This window comes from Heloderma suspectum, chromosome 8, assembly GCF_057233095.1.
Source record: "Heloderma suspectum isolate Gila_16-S chromosome 8, 16-S_ref, whole genome shotgun sequence".
Taxonomy (NCBI): Eukaryota; Metazoa; Chordata; class Lepidosauria; order Squamata; family Helodermatidae; genus Heloderma; species Heloderma suspectum.
In genome coordinates, this window is record NC_139465.1 from 43,648,846 (window position 1) to 43,669,945 (window position 21,100).

Below are 21,100 nucleotides of genomic sequence, written 5' to 3' on the forward strand. Positions count from 1 at the left end.
TTTACCCAGTATTGAACAGCAGCTAGCCTGAGTTGTCCACAGCAGTTGTGATTTCTGTAAATAGGCAGCTGAGATTTGACCTGCAGGATATAACAATTAATTTATTTTAAATAATTATATCCTGCCATTCCTTGTACAGTCCAAGGCAGCTAACTCAGGTATCAGAAAATAAAACAAAACCCAAGAAATCAAAATACCAACAAGAATAATGACTAAAAAACAATGATGTGGGGCAGAAAAGTTCCTGCGGAAATGTTTGCGCTTCATAAGTTTATTCATAACAGTGAATGGATGCCAATTGCAAATACAATATTAGGCAAACTTGGCAATGTCAAAGTTGTGTAATGCTTTTCAGGTCATTATCTCTAACACGTTTGTGAGAGAATACATATACATTATTAAAATACATATATGTCTCACTGTGAAATGAAACTAAGTAGTGATTCTGAAATGAACTTGAGCACACTCCGGGAGAGAGCGGAGGACAGGAAGGCCTGGCATGCTATGGTCCATGGGGTCACAAATAGTTGGACATGACTTAACGACTGAACAACAACAAAACTGAATGTGCCCAACAACTTCAGTGGAAGAGTGCTAACTTTTGAAATAGATGGGTGGTTGTCAGCATCTCATGCACAGTTCTTTGGGTTGCTGAAATTAATTAGTGTGTCAACAGAGAGCCAGTGTGGGGTAATGGTTAGAGTGTTGGACTAGGAATGTGGAAGTCCAGGTCCTAGTCCCCACACTGCCATGAAGCTCACTGGGTGACTTTGGGCCAGTCACTGACTCAGCCGAACTTACCTGACAGGGTTGTTGTTGTGAGGACAAGATGGAGAGGAGGAGGATCATGTATGCTGCCTTGGGTTTCTTGGAGGAAAGGTGGGATATAAATGTAACATAAATAAATAAACAGTACCTTTATTTTTTCTTAAATGTAAACAATGTAAGGGAAGTACATGGTATTGCCTTTAAAATGTTACAAATGTTTTAAGAAAAATTTCTACATAATCTCAGGGTGCTTTAATTTCCCCCCTCAAATATTTCAGGTCAAATACTTTATGTATTGAGACAAAAAATTAACATGGGGCACTTCGTTGATTAAAATACAAATAAAATAATAAGTGGAGGTGGGCTTTTGTCAGACTCAATCCGAGTTATGAAGGGAGTTAAACAGGTGCTTGTGTGTTGGTGTCCCTTCCTTTTAACCATTATGACGTAAATGATTTGGTTCCACTGCTTACGGAACTGGATGCATGTCCACCTGCTACAGAAAATAGGATGGTCAGTTTTGTATATGCAGATGATATGGACATATTATCTTTGACCAAGGGGGGTCTTAAAAGTCTGACAGATCTGCTGCAAAGTTCTGTCTGAAGGAACAACTTATACTAAAACCAAAGCTGTTATTTAAGCAATCGCCTATATTTAACTGGTCATTTTTAAATAGCCCCACTCAACATCTTAAACATTTAGTTATTTAGATGTATTTTTGCAGCTAATTCCTCTTGGAGCACTCAGCAGGATGCCATTCCCATTAAAGTAAGAATCACATTTATTTATTTTATTAAATTTCTTAATCGCCCATCTGGCCGGTCACTCAGCCACTCTGGACGATGTACAGCAATACAAACAGTTTTAAAACAATAAAATTCTACATTAAAACATCATATTTCTAAAAATACCCCACCCCACCCCAAATGCCTGCCTGAACAACCACATTTTTAATGCGTGGCGGAAGCTCATTAGAGAGGGCGCATGGCGGAGTTCCCTAGGGAGGCAGTTCCACAGAGTGGGGGCCACCACAGAGAAGGCCTTCTCCCTCGTCCTCACCAGCCTAGCTGTCCTGGCTGATGGGACAGATAGAAGGTCATCCGAGGCTGATCTTGTTAAGTGGCCTGTCTGGTGTTGCTGGAGGCGCTCCTTAAGATAGGCTGGGCCAGATACACCTTACCTTCAGTACTTTTGGGGAAAGAATGAGGCACTTCCCTTGCTTGCTCTTAACTCCCCCCCCAAAACAATTCTGCTCTTCTTACATGGGGGTCCCAGCGCTCACCCATCCAAGAGACTATTAAGCTTTTACCCACAGCTCCAGCGATGGTGCAGCATATGGTACTCACAGACAAATGAGTTTGAGTATTCTGCTTACATCATGACATTCATCTGTATGTGGTTTGCTGGAATCCTCTGGCTTCTCAGCTGAGGCTCAAAATGTTCCCTTGCAATCTGGGTCTTTTATGAGATGGCTGCCAAGCTGGTAAGTAGCATTACCTTGCAAACCTCTGAGCTGAATTTTCCAGGCCATTTGGACAATGGCATTTGGTAGGAAGCCAGTGATAGTCACCTGTATGTGGGTTATTTGCATCACTGTCCCTTTTCTAGGGGTGTTTACCAATTTTGTTTGTTGCAAGCATTTGATTTAGACTGGTTTTTAATTGATTTTTTAAAAAGTCAAGTGGCACAGGAAGTTACTCTTATACTGATTCAGGCCACTGATTCATCTAGCCCGGTATTGTTGACACTCACTGACAGTGGCTCTCCAGGGTTACAGGCAGGATTCTTTCCCAGCTTTGCTACACAGAGATGCCAGAGACTGAACCTGGGAATTTCTGCATACAAAGCATGTGCTCTACCACTGAGCTCCCCCACCCCCCAATCCTAAAGGCTAATGGATTTACCGTAGTATAAGCTTTTGTAAACTACCTGGCAACTGAGGAAAACATTTCATGCATCTAAAAAGTCGGCTGTACTTCACAAAAGCTTCTGCCACAGTGAATCTATAAGTCTTTGAGATGCCACAAGACTTTGCTGTGACAGACTGCTATGACTATCCTTTGAGAATTTGTCACACAGATTAATTTAAAGTAATCTTAATGCTTTGCAAAAGCTCAGTGAGCACATCTTTTGGAGGATCCTGAAGGAAGAGGATGGTTTCTTCTTGACATGGGAAACCACAGTAGCAAACAAGCCCCTGCTAGTTGCTGGATGGGGTGGGCATATTTAGAGATGTGAAGGTCCGGGAGGAAAAAACATTTGTTTCTTTTCCCAAGGACTTCAAACATTTTTTTCCAGTAAAAATAATGGGAATGGGGGGGGGGGGGCGCCTATGATTTTTTTTTCTTTTGTAATGAGTGAAATGGCTTTAAGATGAAGTTTTACTCACTCAAAAAGTGAAGTGAGAAGATTTTTCTGTTAAACAAGACTATACCATTAGAGAATAATTTCTGTATATATTGTGCAGTTCATTGTTTTGTTATAACGTTTAATTTGATATCAAAAATGTTGCTACTCCTTAATACCGCAACTGTGAAACTTGAAGTAATACACATTCTTCTGTGGTTTCGGTATTCAACTTTTTCCTGCTCTTCAGGTTTCAGTAACTAAGATTTATGTGCTTAGGTAGCATAGATAGGATGCAGCTATATTACTTGTACAAAACTAAGGCTGCAATCCTGTAGACATTTACCTGGGAGTACGTTCCACTGAACTACATGGGGCTTATTTATTTATTTAAACTGTTTGTATCCCACCCTATATCATTAAGATCTCAAGGCGGCATACAGATAAAATCAATTTAAACAGTATAAAACAATACATAATTTAAATAGCTAAAAACATATTAAATCATTAAACTAGCTAAAACCAATTTAAAATCTAAAACAATAGAACAGTTAAAACAGTGTGCAAACTCAGGGAATCTGATTAGCCCTCAAAGGCTTTGATAAAAAGCCATGTTTTAACTTGGTGCCTAAATGAAACCAGTGTCTGCACCAATCGGGAGGGCATTTCACAACTGGGTGCCACAGCAGAAAAAGCCCTCTCCCACGTCCCTCCATAGTGTATGTCTCTGGTGGGACGCAGAGGAGGACTCCTCCAACAGATCTCAGTCCTCGGACAGGCATGTACAGGGGGAGGCGCTCCTTCAGATATTGAAGTCCCAAGCTGCTTAGGGCTTTAAATGTCATCATTAGTACTTTGAATTCCAACCGGAAGCATATTGACAGCCAGTGCAATTCCTTCAAGACTAGTGTTATGTGATCTTTACGTGAAGTTCCAGTCAACAGTCTAGCTCCTGCATTTTGCACTAGCTGCAGCTTCTGAGTCATCTTCAAGGCAGCCCCACATAAAGTGCATTGCAGTAGTCTAATTGGGAAGTTACCAGCGCATGTGCTACTGCGGCTAGGTTATCTCTGTCCAGGAAAGGCCGTAGCTGGTGGATCAGCAGAAGCTGGCTCCAAGTACTCCGGGTCATGGAATCCACCTGGGGCTCCAGTGACAGGGATCTAGGCTTACTCCCAAGCTACGCATCTGCTCCTTCAGGGGGAGTGCAACCCTGTCCAGGACAAGTCGCTTACCCAATTCCTGGACTTGGGAACCACCAGTCCACAGAGCTTCCATCTTGTCAGGATTCAGCTTCAGTCTGTTGGCCTCATCCAGCCCATTACAGCCTCCAGGCACTGGTCCAGCTCCTTCATCATTCCAGCTGACTCTAATGACAAGGAGAAGTAGAGTATCATCAGCATACTGGTGACACCCCACCCCAAAACTCCTAATGACCTTACCCAACAGCTTCATATAGATGTTGATCAGCATGGGGGATAGAAAAGAACCCTGTGGCTCCCACAGCTTAATAGCTATGGGGTAGAACAGGAATCCCCCAACACCACTCTCTGGAATCAGCCCACAGGTAGGAGTGGAACCACTGTAGCACAGTGCCCCCAACTCCCATCCCGCAGAGCCGATCCAGTAAGATACCTTGATCAATGGCATCAAAAGCTGCTGAGAGAACCAGGAAGATCAACAGGGTAGCACTCTCCTTGTCTTTCACCCAGAGTAGGTCGTCAGTCAGAGCAACCAAGGCCATTTCAGTGCTGTACCTTGGCCTGAAGCCAGGCTGAAATGCATCCAGATAATCAGTTTCCTCCAAGAATGTCTGAAGCTGCCCAGCCACCACACACTCATGCACCTAGACCAAAAAGGGGATATTAGCAATGGGGCAATAGTTCTCATACAGCTCTGGGTCCAGGGAGGTCGTCTTCAGGAGAGGGCACACTACGGCCTCTTTCAAGGCGGCAGGAACAACCCCCTGACAGAGCGAAGCATTTACCACTCCCTGGACCCACCCAGCCAATCCATCCCTGCTAGTTTGTATTAGCCAAGATGGGCAAGAGTCAAGCTTACATGTGGTGGGATGGACTGATGGAAGCGTCTTGTCCACATCATCAGGCTGCAACAACTGAAACTGATCCCAGGAAACACAATCAGATGGAGCATTGGACACCTCCTCAGGCTCTGCGATAACTGTGGCGTCAAGTTCTGAGTGAATACAAATGACTTTCTCCTCGAAGTGCCTAGCAAATGACCAAGGGTTCCAGTCCCAATTTCTCTGAGCCCGAGCCAGATCCCAACAGGCTCTTCACCACTTGGAACAATTCTGCTGGGCGACATTTTGTGGATGAAATAATAGAGGTGTTGTAAGACTTTTTGCCATCCTCGCTGCCTCATAATAGGCACAATGAAGAGTCTTTGCTAATCTTAGATCGTACTTGCTTCGAGACCTGTGCTACCTGCATTCTAGCCGTTGTCTGGCCTGTTTCATTGACTATAGGTCTTCTGCGAACCAAGGTGAATTACCGGCTTGACAGCACTGGAGTAGGTGCTTGGGAGCGATTGTATCAGTGGCCTTTCCCAGCTCACTATTCCATAGTGAGACCAAGGCCTTGACCGAATTGCCAGCCCTATCAGCCGGAAAATCCCCCAGACTGTTTAGGAATCCATTGAATTCCTTAAGTCTCCAGGGGTGGACCATTTTAATTGGTCCTCTACCCCTGCAGGGAGGATCTGCTACTGCCAAACCAAACTTCACAAGGAAATGATCTGACCTTGATAATGGGGTTCTTCCCCCCCCCCAACCAGATCATCCCTCATCCACCCAACAGCAAAAACCAGGTCCATGTTATGTCCTGCTATATGTGTGGGGCCAATGATGTACTGAGACAGCCCCATGGTTTTCATGGTTGCCATGAAGTCCTGAGCGGGCCCTGTCAGGATAGCCTCGGCATGGATGTTGAAGTCCCCTGAATCACAGCCCTAGGGTTCTCCAGCACCACCTCTGAGACCACCTCAGCCAGCTCAGGCAGGGAGACTGCTGGGCAATGGGGTGGGTGGTACACCAGCAGCATACCTGTTCTGTCTCTTTGGCCCAACACAAGGTACAGACACTCAAAACTGGCGCTAGGATGGGTGGGTTTCCTTGTGAGGGAGAGGAATCCTTATGGATGATGGCAACTCCTCCTCCCTGACCCTCCAATCTAGATTGGTGCTGCAGTGAGTACTCTGGTGGACAAAGCTGGGACAAATCCACCCCACCCAACTCATCCACCCAGGTCTCAGTAGTACACACCAGGTCAGCCCCTTCATCCACAATCAAGTCGTGGATAGTAATTGTTTTATTATGGACCAACTTGGTGTTAAAAAGCAACACCAATAGATCAGAGGGGTGATAGGGCAACCTAGATTTTGAGGTATGGGAGACGGACTGAAAGATGGGACAGATTTCAAATATCTGTCCTGCCTTTCTCTTACCTGCCATGTCCAACCCCTAACGCCATACCTCCCTCTGCCCAAGATTACTCCAGTAGGGGCACCCTGTTCCTCCTCCCCTCCCCTGGGATTCACCTGAGCACATGTACAACTTTAAAATAATATAAAAGTAATAACAAAAGGCCAGTACAACAAAAACCAGGCCAGTAAAAGGCTGTAGCAACAACCTAAAATTAAAATAGGCCTACTCTGCCTCCCCGCTCAAGCACTCCACATTTCTACACTCCCATAAGGCTGTCATCCAGGCTTTGGCTAGTCTCTCATCCTAAGCCAGGCTTACCTCTGAGTAAACATTTAAGATTGCACTGTGAGTCATTTAGGGTGCAATCCTATGGCCACTAGTCAGTGGCTAGACAGCTGTAGGATTGGTCAGTTCCCAGAGAACCAACCTCTACCCCCTCCTGCGCTGCCTTGTAGGCAGCAATGCCTTGTAGGCTCCCAATGCCCTGCGCTCTGTGCTCGGAAGAGCAGCGCGGAAAATGGGGCGTTCCCAGGGGCAGGGTGGGGAGATCCGAAGTGCCGGTCAGACACTTCCGATGTGTCATCCGGCCGCCCCTTCCTGTGCTCCAAGGTCCTGCGGTTAGACAGCCAAAATCTAGCCACGAAAGCAGGGCGTTGGGAGCGGCGAGGATATCAGCTCACCACTCAACCCACCCTGCGCTGGATAGGTGGTCGCCCCCAGGATTGGAAGTGACCATCAATCCAGATAGGATTGCTCCCTTAGGCTTTTGAGGCTGCAATCCTATGTGCACTTACCTGTGCATAAGCTCCGGTAAACAGAGCAGGACTTCTGAGTGAAGATGCACAGGATTCTTTTATGTAAGCTACCATTGGAAGGTTTTACCTTAAAAGGCAACTGAAATATCAGCTTAAATAAAATTGCTCTGAAAAACTCCCAAAACATGCCAGATAGTCCAATTGTATATGCTAACTAAGTTATGAACAATGCTTTTTATGTTAAAGCAGTAAAAAAAAAAAAGGTTTGATAAGAAAACAAATAATGCATGTATTTCAGTTTCTCCCACCTTTTTCCATTCCCACCCCTCCCAAAATTGGGGGCAAGTATTTCTCTTCCCCCACCCCTATTACATCAACATTTCTGTAAATTTTACATCTCCACATGTCTTTACTAATTTTCATCAAACTATATAAAATGTTCTCTATTATAGGGCATAAAACTCTTCCCAGTAATAACTTTTCTAAAAAACAGAGTATGTCCAAGGAAACCAGAACTGCTGTGTAAATTAATATGTAGAGTACAGTTTATTATTGATCCTAGTACTGAGTTCCTTTGGACAAGAAGACATGAAAATTTGAAACAAAAGTCCAGCAATCTATAAGGTCTTAGGCTATGATTCAACTGAGCATTGTCAGTTTCACTAGCTTGTATCTATTCAAAGGAATAAGGTAGTGGGGATTTTTCTTTTTCTTTTTGCAGAGGGTGGGGAACAACTATCTGCTAAGGGGGACTGGGAAGGAAAGCAGTCTCACATTTTTGTCTTCATCATATGTAGCATGCAGTAGTTAGCATCTACAAATTCTTTGTTAACTGAGTCTTGTAAGTAGGTGCTTCCCTATAAGAATGATTTACAGGTAGGCCTACTACTGACATCAAGGCTCAGCATTGACAGACAGCTGTTGAGGGGCCACAGGCTCAGAAGGAGCCTTCCCCTGAGCCTGCCACAGCTGCCGTCACCCCCTTCCTGCCCCTCCTGCTTGGATCTGCTAGCGAAAGGAAACGCTGTGGCTGAGCCTGCTGGTCCCATGGCACTCCATTTAAAAGAAAAAAAATGTTTTACGTATGTTTTGAGTAGCAGTGATCTTAACCAATCAGACACCGCCTTTGAGGGGAACACAGCCAGTGAGGGTGATCTTTACATTGTTCCTGTGCCCTCATTGGCCAAGTCCCCCGCAAAGGCTGCATCTGATTCAGTTCACTGCTGCTCAAAATGTAAGTTTTTAAAAAGCCCTTTAAAAATAGTGCACAGGTCCTGCAGGCTTGGACAGCTGAGTGCTACAGCAGTTTGTCAGCAGGACCTGTTGGGAAAGGGGGAGGAGAAAAGGAGGAGCTGCTGCTACTCCCCCCCATTTACCCCCCCCCATTTAAAAGCAGAACCATAGGGAGGAAGGGCTGATTGGGTGGCAGGTGGGGGCTTTGGTGGTGGTGGGGGCCCTTTGGCAGCAGTATGCCAGGGGCCCACTGGAGTCTGGCACTGGCCCTGCTTCCAGGAGACTAGACAATGAAGCTTTTGGGATTTACACAATATTTGATCAAGTTGGAAGAGCTGATTCTTAGCTTGTTTCTCTTTCTACTCCCCCACCTCCTCCATGCTTTAATTCTCTTCAGAATGACAGTAGAACAAGAGCTGCCAGTATGCAGTGAGGGTTTAAACATAGGAGTCTGCTGGTACGATTTCAGAGTACGAGTCTTGCAGAACTCTTTTCTGTAGGGATTTGACTTCCTTGTCATCAGCCAGTCAGCCAAGATTTCCTTCCTACATTGTGCTCTGCTGCTTAGTTTGTGCATGTTTATACAAAACACTTTGGAGAGCCTTGGTGCTATAGTGGAACAGTGTGAGTTCATGGTTTCTTAAGACCATTCCTATAGACCCTAGCAAAGCTGCTTGGATCAGTAAGCCTGTATTGTTTAGAGATGTAAAATTTCTAGAAACTTTGAGGCCATGGGAAAAAACAGGTTTTCCTGGTGTTTTGTTGTCACTGAAAAAAACAGAAATTTGGGGGGGAAATGAAAAAGAAGCAATACTTTTTTTAAAGCACTCTTTACAGATCTCAAGTCACTTTGTTGCTTTAAGACAGTCTTCCCTGACCTGATGCCCTCCAGATATTTTGGACTTCAGCTCCCATCAGCCTCAGGCAGCATGGTCAATGGTCAGGAATTGTGGGTACTGTAGTCTAAAACATCTGGAGGGCACCTGGTTGGGGAGGCCTGTTTTAGGAACATAAAGCAGCCTTTCTGTTCTTAAAGTTACTTTATGTATAACTTTGCTCATAAAATATATTCTAAAATCCTTAAAAGTAAACTCAGTTAGTATATTTGTAATTATTGTCTGAATAGATTAGAACTACATCAAACTACTGCTACACCATCAGAAACACAGGACTCTATAGAACAAAACCCAAGCTGTCAAGAATGCAGTGGTGACTCTACTCACATGTTGGGAAACTGAACATAAATGTCTATTAGTAAAATATACTTTAGATCAATACTTTTAATAAGGAATGAAAGAACTAACTATGCTGGGAATCTTGCAGAGAGTATTAAAAAAACATTTTCCCCCATGGCTTCGTTATTTCCAGACATTTTACATCTCAAGTCTTTCTATAAAAACATCATCATATAGTTTTTAGAAATCATTTTTGGGGGAGGAAAGGCTGGGTAACAATACATAAATACTTTGTCTTATATTCTAAAAGAAAATATTTCATAATTCAAAGCTATTCAATTTTTCCAATTTGCAGGGGTGGGGGAAGCCAAAATGGGACTCAGAAAAAACAGCCCCCCCCCCCCGGTTTTTTCTGTTTTTTTCCCAGGCTTTCATATCTCTAGTATAGAGGCTTATTTTTTTGTGAAGGCATGAAGTGCCATTTAACTTGCATCTCATTTAATATAAAGCCTATAGGATACATTTGACTTCACTATCCCTTGCTTTTCTGAGCACCTGGAAGGAGATGACAGCATCTTTACCCATTTCAGGGAGTACCAAGCCAGTTTATGGCCGCCGTATTTTGCCTTGATGTCTTCTGGGAGCTTTACAGCACAAATGACCAAACTCCCCAGCTTTGCATACCATGAAGGTAGTGGGTGTTTCAGGGAGCAATCTTGGCTAGGCTCTACAGGGAAGTGCTTTGTGGCTTACTTGTCATAAATGTAGGGCAACCTTGATTGCAGTCTGAGGCTGCTGTAGCAGCAGCATGTCACAGACTCTAGATCAGTGTTTCCCAGACTTTCGATTCCTAGGGCACTTTTTTCTGGGTTAAAATAGGAAGCACATTTAACTATATACTTTTAGAAAGAGCAACAGTAATAAATGGCTAATTCAGCTAAGGTAAAGGCAGTTTATAACCTAAAAATAAGCTAATGTTTTAGTGTGGTGTTAAAGGAAGCATTCATTTGCCCAAGGAGATAATCTTGTGTTCTATATAATGGTGCTATTGGTGGCTGCCAAAACATTTGTGAACTTTTCTGTTGTGCTCATTTCCAAACAGAAACTTAGTGGGCATTTAGAGGGCATCTTAGCAGTCCCATTCATGTGCCCCTGTAACAAGTCGGAGCCAATGTTCAGACTAGCTCACCTAACTGAGCAACGTAGTAAGCCTGGAAAAATTCTAGGTGCTTGGTCGCCCGTGCTCCTGAATCCTGGTGGCTCTAAACTTCAAATACATTTTTCCATTACCTGCACCTAGACCACAGACCATGAACTTAGGGCTAGATATATATATTGTTATATATATAGAGAGAGATATAACAACATTATATATGATGTTAAAATGTATTGTCATGTTTTGGTGTATGACCACTAACATTGTTGCATGAAATTATGCCAGTGTTGAAAACTTAACTTGGTAGTATATGTCAGTAGATGAGGAGGCACATGGCTTAAAGCCCATGATTTGTTCCAGCCTTGCTTTGGTGAAGAGAGAAGCAATTCAATAAGACTACCGTGAATTAGAACAGCACTTTCTTTTGCCCACTAGCTGTACTAAATAAGCCTGTGTACAAATCGTTTTCGGAGAAGTGGCCTCCTTTGTGGTCAAAAATACTGTATCCTGTTTGCTGGGGTGTGGATTTCACTGAAAGGTTATATAAAGCTTGTCTCACTTTACTTCCACAGTGTTGCCTGTAGAAAACTAAAATGAAATAGTTTTGTATTTTCATTTTTCCAGAGCCTTAGCCAGTGTAGCTTTAATGTGAATGGAGCATGTTAACTGGTCAGGGTAGTGAAAGGGTATGGAGAACCTCTCCTTAGGGTGGGGGCCTCTACACTAGGGCAATCCCACCCCATCCCCAAATGTAGAGGATCACCCCTCGCCACAATGCAATCCCTCCCTTCTCTTCCACTGCCACCGTTAAACTACACCCCTTTATTTAAAATATGCCTTTCCTCTTAAGGTGGCTGCCGTTAGGCGTGAAACAAAACCGATTTACTTACCTGGAAAGTAAATAAAGACATACGGCATTTTATTAAAAAGAAATAAAACAAGAAAGCTTATTATTTATGCATGTTGTTTGACTTTTAAACAGGATTTCTATGCAGTTACTTTTACCACCAATCAAGTGTTAGAAGCCCCAGTTTCTACCCCTGACCAAACTGAAGCCAATTCCCTTATCAAGCTTCACCCCAGTTAACTCACAGGCCTAACAATGAGGGCTTCAGAGGCAGCCTTCTCTCGTCAGGTTTGACTTCTACCTGGAACCTTCAAGGCTGTTCACTAGGCTTCTTCTGAAGTCCTCAGTTTGGTCCCTCGGCTGCTCAGTCTTCAGATCACTGCTGCCAGTTGTCACTCAGGCTTCAGCTTGTTCCTCGGAGGGCTGCTCCAGCAGTCTTCCTCTCCCCACCTGCAGACCTCCTTCAGCCTTTGCCTCATGTGCTCTCAGCTGAGCCTCCTTGGCTTGTAGCTGCTCTTCTTCCTGGCTGATGTCTTCAGGCTCCCCAGCCTCTCACGAAGACACCTCCGGATGACTCTTGCTCAGGCAACTCCCCTGTCAGACTCTCCCCAGCTCCTTATATTCACTTCAGCCAGAACCCTCCAGCCAATCAGCTTTGGTGTGACCAACATTCCGTCACCTCTGTGTAGACTTAGGACCAATGGGCATCCTTAGAATGTTCACTTATTCTCCAGTCAGGTGGTACCAATTTTGATTCTATCCATGTGTAAGGACAGAAAGGTGGCTTCATTTCCACCTCTCCGTGATAACAGTAGCTGCCAAATTTGCCAGCACACCGTATTTACAATGTAACTTTCCTCAGGCACAAGCTTCAAGCAAAAAGCATACATATTTCTTTTACTGTTAACCCAATCAGACCCTCAGTTATTGAAACGAAACATAGCAGTTCAGCTTTTACCTCAGTTTTACCTCGTTTTCTCCACGGGAGGCCAACACAGGTCGACAACAGCATTATGCGCTGAGGAACAAACCTTAGAACACCACCCTGTGCTTCCTTCAGGCTTTGTAAGCATTTCCCTACAACGCAGAATGCTTCCCCATGCCTGCCTGCATCTCTTGCCAAAAGTGACACAAGGGTCACTGCGTTCAGAGATCGTGCTTCTAGTTCATGCCCACTTAAGCAAATACAGATATCGAGTAGCTGCTTTGCAAGAATAGAAGCAACGAGTGATTATGGAGATAGAGTGGTTGAATTGGGCCTGAAGGACCTAGAGCCTTTGCTAAAAAGCAGCGTCACACAACCTCAATCCCTCCAGTTGTTTTGTGCCTCAACTCCCATCATCCCTGACATTTGGACATGCTGGCTGGGGCTGATAGGAGCTGTAGTCCAAAACATCTGGAGCGATCCAAGTTGCCGAAGGCTGTGATAAAGGGGAAGCCCTAGGAGTAAGCAGACAAACTCAGGATAAGGTGAAATGGGGGAAGAGGATCACTGGCACCTGCTCCCATTGCAAAGATTATGCCTGTTCATCTGCACTTGTCTAACATGAAGTTGCTGTTGTGGTGTGAGTGGCGTTCAACTAGAAGTCGGAATGAATTTCACTGGAGCTAGCAGAAAGCGGGTGGGGAAGCTGAAAATCGAGGAATACGAGGGTTTTCATGGCTTCTTGGTTGGGGTGGTTAGAACTGTTCCTGTCTAGCTTCATCAGCGCACATGCTTCAGAGTGTCATAAGCAAAACAAAGCCCCTCCTGCCAGTTGTCATTGGAAGTAGAGGAAGGGGAGGGGAAAAGGGTGATAGCAAGCAGTGAATGTGAGCAAATATGCTTACAAGTACTTAAGCATGTGTGTCGCCCCTGCAGTGGGTGTTAAACTCTTAGGTTAGAGGTGCCAAGATAGTGATACGTCAGATCCAAAGGTTTGCTTACAAGGAGACTTTATTGGGTAACTTACAGCGCACAGGCGTACCAATGGTTGGATCAGACAGCTTTTCTGAACCACACCATTGGGTCAAATGGGTTTTATACCATACATGTTAGCAATAAGGCAGCACGACACTAGCAAGCACCCCTAGCGTTAATTCCCAGCATAGGCTAGAAGTGTTTGGTTCTCAGCACAGCCACCTGTAAACAAACTTCGCTACCCAGGCAGAGTGCTTGATAACACTCTCACTCATTAGTATGGAATGTGTTAGGCCGCACTATCAGCCTTTTGAATCATCTTCACATGCTCAGGGGCTTACTAACAAGGGAATTGCACCAATAATGAACTTAAGCAAGCATTATGGATCTCTAAGCCTCTCTAACATTACAAATGACTTGGCTGTGCTCCTGGGGCCAATACAACATGGTTAACCTAAAATCCTCAAAGAAAAGTTAGGTTTTCAGGAGCACTTTGAACATGGCTGGTGCAAGACTCCCACCGCACACTGCTGCTGGGAGGGGAGTGCGAATCGCCATCCACCACTGCTAGTGGGGTTGGTGAGCGTGAGCCGCTGCCATATGAGCCTTCCTGCCAGCCACTGCCATGTGGACCCTCCTGCCAGCTGCCACCTTCCCCTCAGTGTGTTGCTCTGAGGGGTCCTTCTTCAGTTGGCACAGGTAAGTGGCTGGGATGATTCTACAGAGCGGCCAGGTGCCTGTGCTTCAGCTTGAGAGGCATAGGACGGATGGCATTGGGAGTCCTGGTGGTGGGCACACAGGACTAGCAGGATCTGCCACCCTTCTAGATCTACCACCAGAGGAGGGGGATTCAACCCACCTTATGGGAGGGCCGGCCCTGACTCTGAAAGGAGAGTGGAAGAGGTGACACCAGATAATGTTCAAGTAGGGAGTTTCACACACAGGAAGCAGCCAGGGAATTCATACTAAATAGTCTGAAGAACTGGCTGAGGAGAGGTCTCCATCTAATCATGCTGTAGCTGGTAGTTTGGGGGAAGGGGGCAAAGGAGGGCTGAATGCAACATCTTCTCATTAAGGCTCTTTCTCTCTGTGGACAGTTCTTGTGAGAGGAGACCCCATAGATCATGAAATATTTGCTGAATTGAGGAGATCTCTTCTGGCCTTTTGCTCTTGGTTTTATGTAGTTCAGGTCCAAAGGGGACAGAGTAATACTTTTTGGGTGTTGTTAGCATTTCTCTTCACTATGGATGTGCCGTTCAGAATTGTAAATTGTGACACATGGGCAGGAAAAAGCATTGACTGTCCTACAGTCCAAAGAGGCCATGAGAGACATTGAGCACTCATTAGTGAAATCCTGCTGGCTTTTATTTGATGGAACTCTTGTAAGCTGTATAAACCTCCAGCCTGTCTAGACTATATTGCTTTATGAAATAAGACTTTTGGAAAAGCAACGTAAGAGGAACATTAAAAACAATAACATGTAGCTGATGCCTTTAAATCAAGGCCAATCCCTCAGTGGCAGAGATTAGATAAACATTAGATAAACCTGCGTTTAACTTGTGTGTTGCTGACCTTTGTAGACTGATGTGCAAAGCTAGTTTAATAATGCACATTATTCTGAAACAATAGCATTTGTCTGTTTGCATGGAAGGAAGACAGTGTATCCTGACCTATTCTGAATTAATGTCATTTTCTTTCTTTTTCCAGCCGGACAATGAAATTTCATCAGACTGCAACCACGTAAGTGTATTGTTTTTCTAGGGTTTTGGTGCATGCTCCTTAGAGGGCGTTTATCCCATTCGCTCTTGGCAGATGGGCAGTGTTCAGGAATCCGGGGCTACCTACTCCAAATAGAAAAAACTAATTTTTCTTTACCTCTCTTTGGCCACCTATGTAAACACTCAACATTGGGACTTCTAATAGAATGCCTCCTTGATAGAACCACTTTCCTTGGTGATAACCTTTATAGGAACATAATGATCTTTGCATTATATGGTACTGGAGAGTACCTTAATTAAAACAGATAAGTAAGTAGTTGGTGAGCTGTGCAAGTTGCCCCATGCAGTAGTCGCCCCTGGGTAAGCAGATGAGAGGCAAGTGGCACATGCCTGCACTTCTACCATGGCCATAGCTTTGTTCTGCTTTGCAGGGCTGAGCAATGCATTGAAGCACTACGGCAGGGCCCCCAACATTTTTGAGCCTGTGGGCACAATTAGAAGCCCGTGTCACCATGGACACTAGTAGTCGAGAATGATTGGATGAAAATATGTTTGGCCTTTTCCCTTGCAGGGGGCGTTTCCTTTTCCCCCTCCCTCTTCCTCTCTCAGCTTTCCAATTACGTTCCACATCAGCTTCCCTTCAGTGAGCACCCCAATAATATGACTTCTTCCCAGTGTCTTAAAGCAAGCCTCCCCCTGCCATAGCAAACAGGGTCTTCCAACCCACCTCCCTTCCTCTCATTCACCCACACAATTAGTTTCCCTCCTTCCAGTAAAAACCCCTTCCCATTACATGATAGCATAGACAGATCCACCCCCCTCCTCTGTTGCATGGAAAGGGGGTGTTCCAAGCCCCTACCCAAGAAGCCCCACCTTCACCTGGGCCTGAAAAAACAAAAGGTGAGATGGTGAGGAGGAGAGAGAAGAAAAAATGTTGCCTTTCTCTTACCTGCCTTGAGCCAGAGCCATCCATTATGGTGCTGGTCTTGCGCCCTGCTCACTCCTGCTGCTTCGCCCCACCCACTACCCTTCTCTCTGTCTCTGTCTCTGTCTCTCTCTTTGTTTCTCTCTCTCTGTCTCTCTCTCTCTCTCACACACACACACACACACACACACACACACCCCTGCAGGGCATCACAGAAATAGTGCCAGCAGCTCATCCCTCCTCATCTTCTGATTTGTCCCATTTGAAACAATTCAATCAGGGTGTGTGTGTGTGAGCGTGACCGTTGCCCCTAGCAACCATCCCAAGGCCTAGTAGCACCCCATGAAGCCTGCCTGTGAAGCAAAATGAATAAAAATAAACTCAGACAGAAACAGAAAAAAGGAAAGTGGGAAGATGCAGTTAATGGAGGTAAAATCAAAATACATGATGTCAGATCAGACGCTGTTTGGTGTGGAGCAAATAAAGAGGTAGTGAACCTTAGAACAATAGGAGACTTTTTGGCGTGCAGCAAATACACATGCTATTAAAGCTCAAGCTTTGAACTTTTTTGAAGTTTCAACATTTTCTGCATGTCTACACTGCTCAAACTTCAGTTTTAAAAAAATGAGCAAAATCGGTCTGGTAGATCTCTAGTAATCAGCGTTACACTACAGTATTCTTATATAGATGCCTTGGGTATTGTCAAAAATGGCTGCCATGGGGCATAACCAGGCACAAAATGGCTGCTGGAAGCACAGCTAGTCACAGAACAACCTTTTAGCAGAGGAAAAACTGGTGATGCTGAAAGACAAGCAAGTTGTCCAAGAACCTGAATGGTAGAGGTGGGATCTGAGCCCCAAAACCACTCCTTTGAACCCAGTTTTCTCCTCCAAAAGAGTGCCTGTTTCATCAAGGGAAAGCCAGTTTATTTCTCCAGATCACTTCTAATACATTCTTCAAATTAATTTATTCACCCAAATTATTAAGAAAGATCACACCCAAATTTATTTTCCCAAACGTATTACCCACCCAGATTCCTGTGTGGGCTCATAGGCACTCTGGAGAAATTAAGATGGTGGGCAGCTGGAGCTTTGGCCAGCACTGTGAATGACAGTGGGTGGAACCCAACAGGGCGCTTACACCTCCACCGATTCCCTTATACCCCGCTAATTCCCATCCACAAGCAGGATTCACTGCTTGTGGACAAAGATTTAGTGCTTCTGGGGCAACCGGAAACAAGCAAAAGCACTCATCTCTGGAATGGGGCAGGTTAGCAGAGCTTGTGTAAGGGGGCTTTGCTGAACTGTCCCTATCGGGAAATGAGTGTTTCCTCCTGTTCTGGGCTTCCTATGGGATGTGCTAAATCTCTGTTGCGCAAGTGGTGGGTCCCGCTTGCACAACGGAATCAGCAGGACCCACTCCTTGTGCAACAGAATCAGTGGGGCACAAGAGAACTGGTAGAGCTGTAAGCACCTCAGTGGATTTTCCCCAGTGCACTCAGCTGCCCTGTGTAAAAAGAATAAACAATAAAAAACAAAGCAAAAATACACAGGCTGCAAGTGTAAGGGCAAGGGAAGCCCACCCTATGCCAACTGGTTTATTCTTTCTCCCCCATGGTAAAGCCAGAAAAAGAGGGATTGGAGGGGAGGCTGACAAGTACCATTGCTTAGTACTGTGGTTTTAGATGTGGTGGGAGAAGAGTGAAGAATGTGGGAGCATCTGTATAGGTGACCCCAGAGCATTTATTTGCTAGGTTGCTGTGACTTCTCCTTCTCCTTCTTAACATTCCTATACCGCCCCATGGCCGAAGCTCTCTGGGCAGTTTCATACACTGAGGTGCTTAGTTTTCCCTACTTGTCCCCTTTTAAGAGGAATCTTCTTTCTTTCTTTCTTTCTTTCTTTCTTTCTTTCTTTCTTTCTTTCTTTCTTTATTTATTTATTTATTTATTTATTTATTTATTTATTTATTACATTGATAAAATACATTTCTCTTAGTGTTTTACAATATAATACTGAAATTGGGTTTGCATGACATGCCAACCAACCGTGGTTTGTTTTCTGGAACAAACCGTCATTGGTTAGCGTATTGTCTGAACTTGGACCTTTCTTCTCAGGGTGGATTGTTTGAGGAAAACAACCCACCCTGAGAACCCGTAGTCTGCAGTAGTGGTTGTTTTACCCATGATGGGTTGGCATGTCATCCAAACCCAGGCGTGCCAACCCATCATGGGTAAAGGGCATCGGGCAGCAAGCCGCTTGGCAAGAGCAGCAGAAACCCCTGCCGCCCTTCCCCAGCAAGGCCGCGATCACCCATTCACGATTGCAACCAAGCTGCTGCCCATGTCCTTTCCCTCTTGCCAGTGACAGCCCCTCCAGTGGTGCCCAAACGGCACCTTGGAGGGGCTGTCACCCACCCACTTCATCCCTGCCGATCCCCCCCCCCAGCTCCGATCGCAATCTGGATCAGATCCCTTTTTAATGTTTTTCTCATTTCCATTTTTGCGCAAAAATAGAACCGGGATTTTTTTCCCACACTTCCCGGTGCCTGGGGACTGTGTGCAAATGGGGCTTTTCTTTTTATTTAATTTTTCTTCAGTTTTGCACTGTTGTGCACGTGTGCATCAGCGCGAAGCCGAAGGATACCAGCTTGCCCCCACTGCACCCCTACATGTTGCCCTTGCGAAACATAGAGGGGTGTAGGTGAGTATAGCCTGTATCCAGTCCCTGTAAACATCACTCTCTCTGCTTTGCTTCTGTCAGCTGTCAAAAGCAAGGCAGCTTCAGCACTCCCTATGGGGAGGTGGGAAAGTGCTCACTTTCCTGTGAAGACGCAGGGAGGGGTAGGTTGGGGTGTCCACACCCCCTCCCACTTACCTGAAAATTGCCCATTCATGCCGGGGTTGGGTAGCCCTCTGGGGAGATTCCCCGCTTGGCCCATCATTCCCCCTGCCCCCCTCCTTCCCCCCAAACCCAGGTTTGTCCCCAGTTTGGAAAAAATGTCTTTCTTGTAGCTTGACTGCCAAAAGTCAAGTGGCGAGAACGATCTTCCCCTGAACTCAGGACAAACCTGTTTTGTTATGGGAAGGAGGGGGGGAGGGGGAGCCAGGTGAGGGACCTCCTTGGATGTTGCTCTACCGAGGCATGAATGAGAAACACGTTGTTAAGTGGGGTGGGGGGAAAGAAGGGTTAAAATCACCCACTTAACAGCATCTTTCCCAGTCGTGCCTCGGTGGAAGAACACACTGAGGAGGGTCTACCATTATTAATTTGTCACTCATCTGCTTGAAACAGTTATACAACAGTAAGATGTCACTAAAAAATACTAAGAATATTGGAGGACAGCAGATACGTAACTATTTTAGTGCTGGGATGGTCTCATAGTATGGAGTTGTTAGAAGGCTATTGGGGCGGGTGGGTGCTATCATGAGTACAAAAGCCCAGACTTGCTAACCATTGCACTCTTTTTGTTTTCTGATTCTTCATGGTATAACAGTTAAGTTCTCATTTAACTTCAGAAAAAGCTGAGCAATTTGCTTGCAAGTGCATTCTCCCCTAAAGTCAGTATTCTTAGATTCACCTAATGGAGACCAGTATATTAATATCACGTTCTTGAGAATATTTTGAAAACTGCTGTATGAGGAATATATTGTTTGGCTTGTGCTTGCATAGATTTAAATCTGACTTGAAGCTGCACAAAGTCTCAAGACCATAGTACAATTATTGTTAGTTGAGGCTGAGTTGTTGCTTTAAGTCTGAACCAAAAGCTTGTTTGCTATCCTATTTCATGAAAGACTTCTGCAATGTAAAAAACCTGAGCTTTATTTTGTGTTTCTTGTCTTCTCTCTAGCTGTTGTGGAACTATAAGTTGAACCTGACTACAGATCCAAAATTCGAATCGGTGGCTAGAGAGGTTTGCAAATCCACCATGTTAGAGGTAAGACTGAGGGAGATTGGATGGGGAGTGGGAATCTTAATTTTATTTTCACCAAAGCAAGTACTAAACTCTTGTTGAGATGAAAACACTGAATGCATTTTAAAAGAGCTTTATTAATATGTTCTCAGTATCGCATAACAGCTGCAAACTGGGATATTTATTTTCTAAGGCTGTTTTCATGAGTGGAACATTATGCTCTATTTTAGATTTAGACCATCTTCGTTTTGCTATCAGGGAAGAGTACATGAGAACTATAAGTAACAGTTTAAGATACAGTGATTGGTTTTGCTTGGATAATTTCCAGTTGTTGCTGCTTGAGGATATTGACAAGATAGGCTTGCCCTTGGCCATTGTTGGTTGATAACATCAAATCAAGGGAGAGTGACTGATTTGAGTCTGGGAGGTAGTGAATACTTCAGTAAGAGAAAGTCCTGACTGGCTTAAATGAAGCAGCTGTGAGGTCACTTCTTTAAAACTCTCCTTGGACCATTCCAAGTTTTCTAGCAGTCATTGGTTGCAAACCACCCCTTCTTAGGCAAGATGCTTGAGCAGGTGGTTAGTGGCACAGTGTTAAATGTATGCAGATGACCCTAGTATTCTAGACACATTTCAATCTGCTTTCAGTTTTGGAACTGAAACTACCTTGGTGGTTCTGGTTAGTAACGTCCCCTGAGATGAGAACAAGGGGAGTACAATGTTTCTGATTTTCTTAGATCTTGAAGAAGGTTTTGATACCATTTTTCATAGTATTCTGGAACACTTTTCAGGGAAGTGGGGGCTCTAGTGATTTCCCTCCTACTTGGAAGTTTGGTTCCAGAAGGTGATTTGGAAAGGTTATTGTACCACCCTGTGGCATTTATGCTAGCAGGTGCTGCAGGGTTCCACCTCAGCTTCT

The 21,100-nt window shown here is 44.7% G+C and overlaps 2 protein-coding genes across 5 annotated transcripts in view; one reads left to right on the forward strand and one right to left on the reverse strand.

The window, feature by feature from the left end:
• Positions 1–21,100, forward strand: part of GLG1 (golgi glycoprotein 1) — an 88,645-nt gene that overhangs the window by 17,183 nt on the left and 50,362 nt on the right. For all 3 annotated transcript variants that reach the window (XM_084812201.1, XM_084812198.1, XM_084812199.1), the window contains exons 2-3: positions 15,336–15,368; positions 20,119–20,205. In XM_084812201.1, the coding sequence (XP_084668327.1) occupies positions 15,336–15,368; positions 20,119–20,205 (120 nt within the window). The remainder of the gene's footprint in view (positions 1–15,335; positions 15,369–20,118; positions 20,206–21,100) is intronic.
• Positions 1,149–12,322, reverse strand: LOC146339118 (uncharacterized). 2 transcript variants are annotated; one of them, XM_084812203.1, is made up of 5 exons: positions 11,974–12,322; positions 5,179–5,431; positions 4,753–4,963; positions 4,353–4,486; positions 1,149–1,264 (listed from the first exon to the last, which is right to left on the reverse strand). In XM_084812203.1, the coding sequence occupies exons 2-4, from the start codon at positions 5,269–5,271 to the stop codon at positions 4,413–4,415; spliced, it is 378 nt and encodes a 125-aa protein (XP_084668329.1). In that variant the 5' UTR covers positions 5,272–5,431; positions 11,974–12,322; the 3' UTR covers positions 1,149–1,264; positions 4,353–4,412. The 2 variants fall into 2 exon arrangements, with proteins under 2 accessions (XP_084668329.1, XP_084668328.1); XM_084812202.1 differs by lacking the exon at positions 11,974–12,322 and having other exon boundaries at positions 5,179–5,576.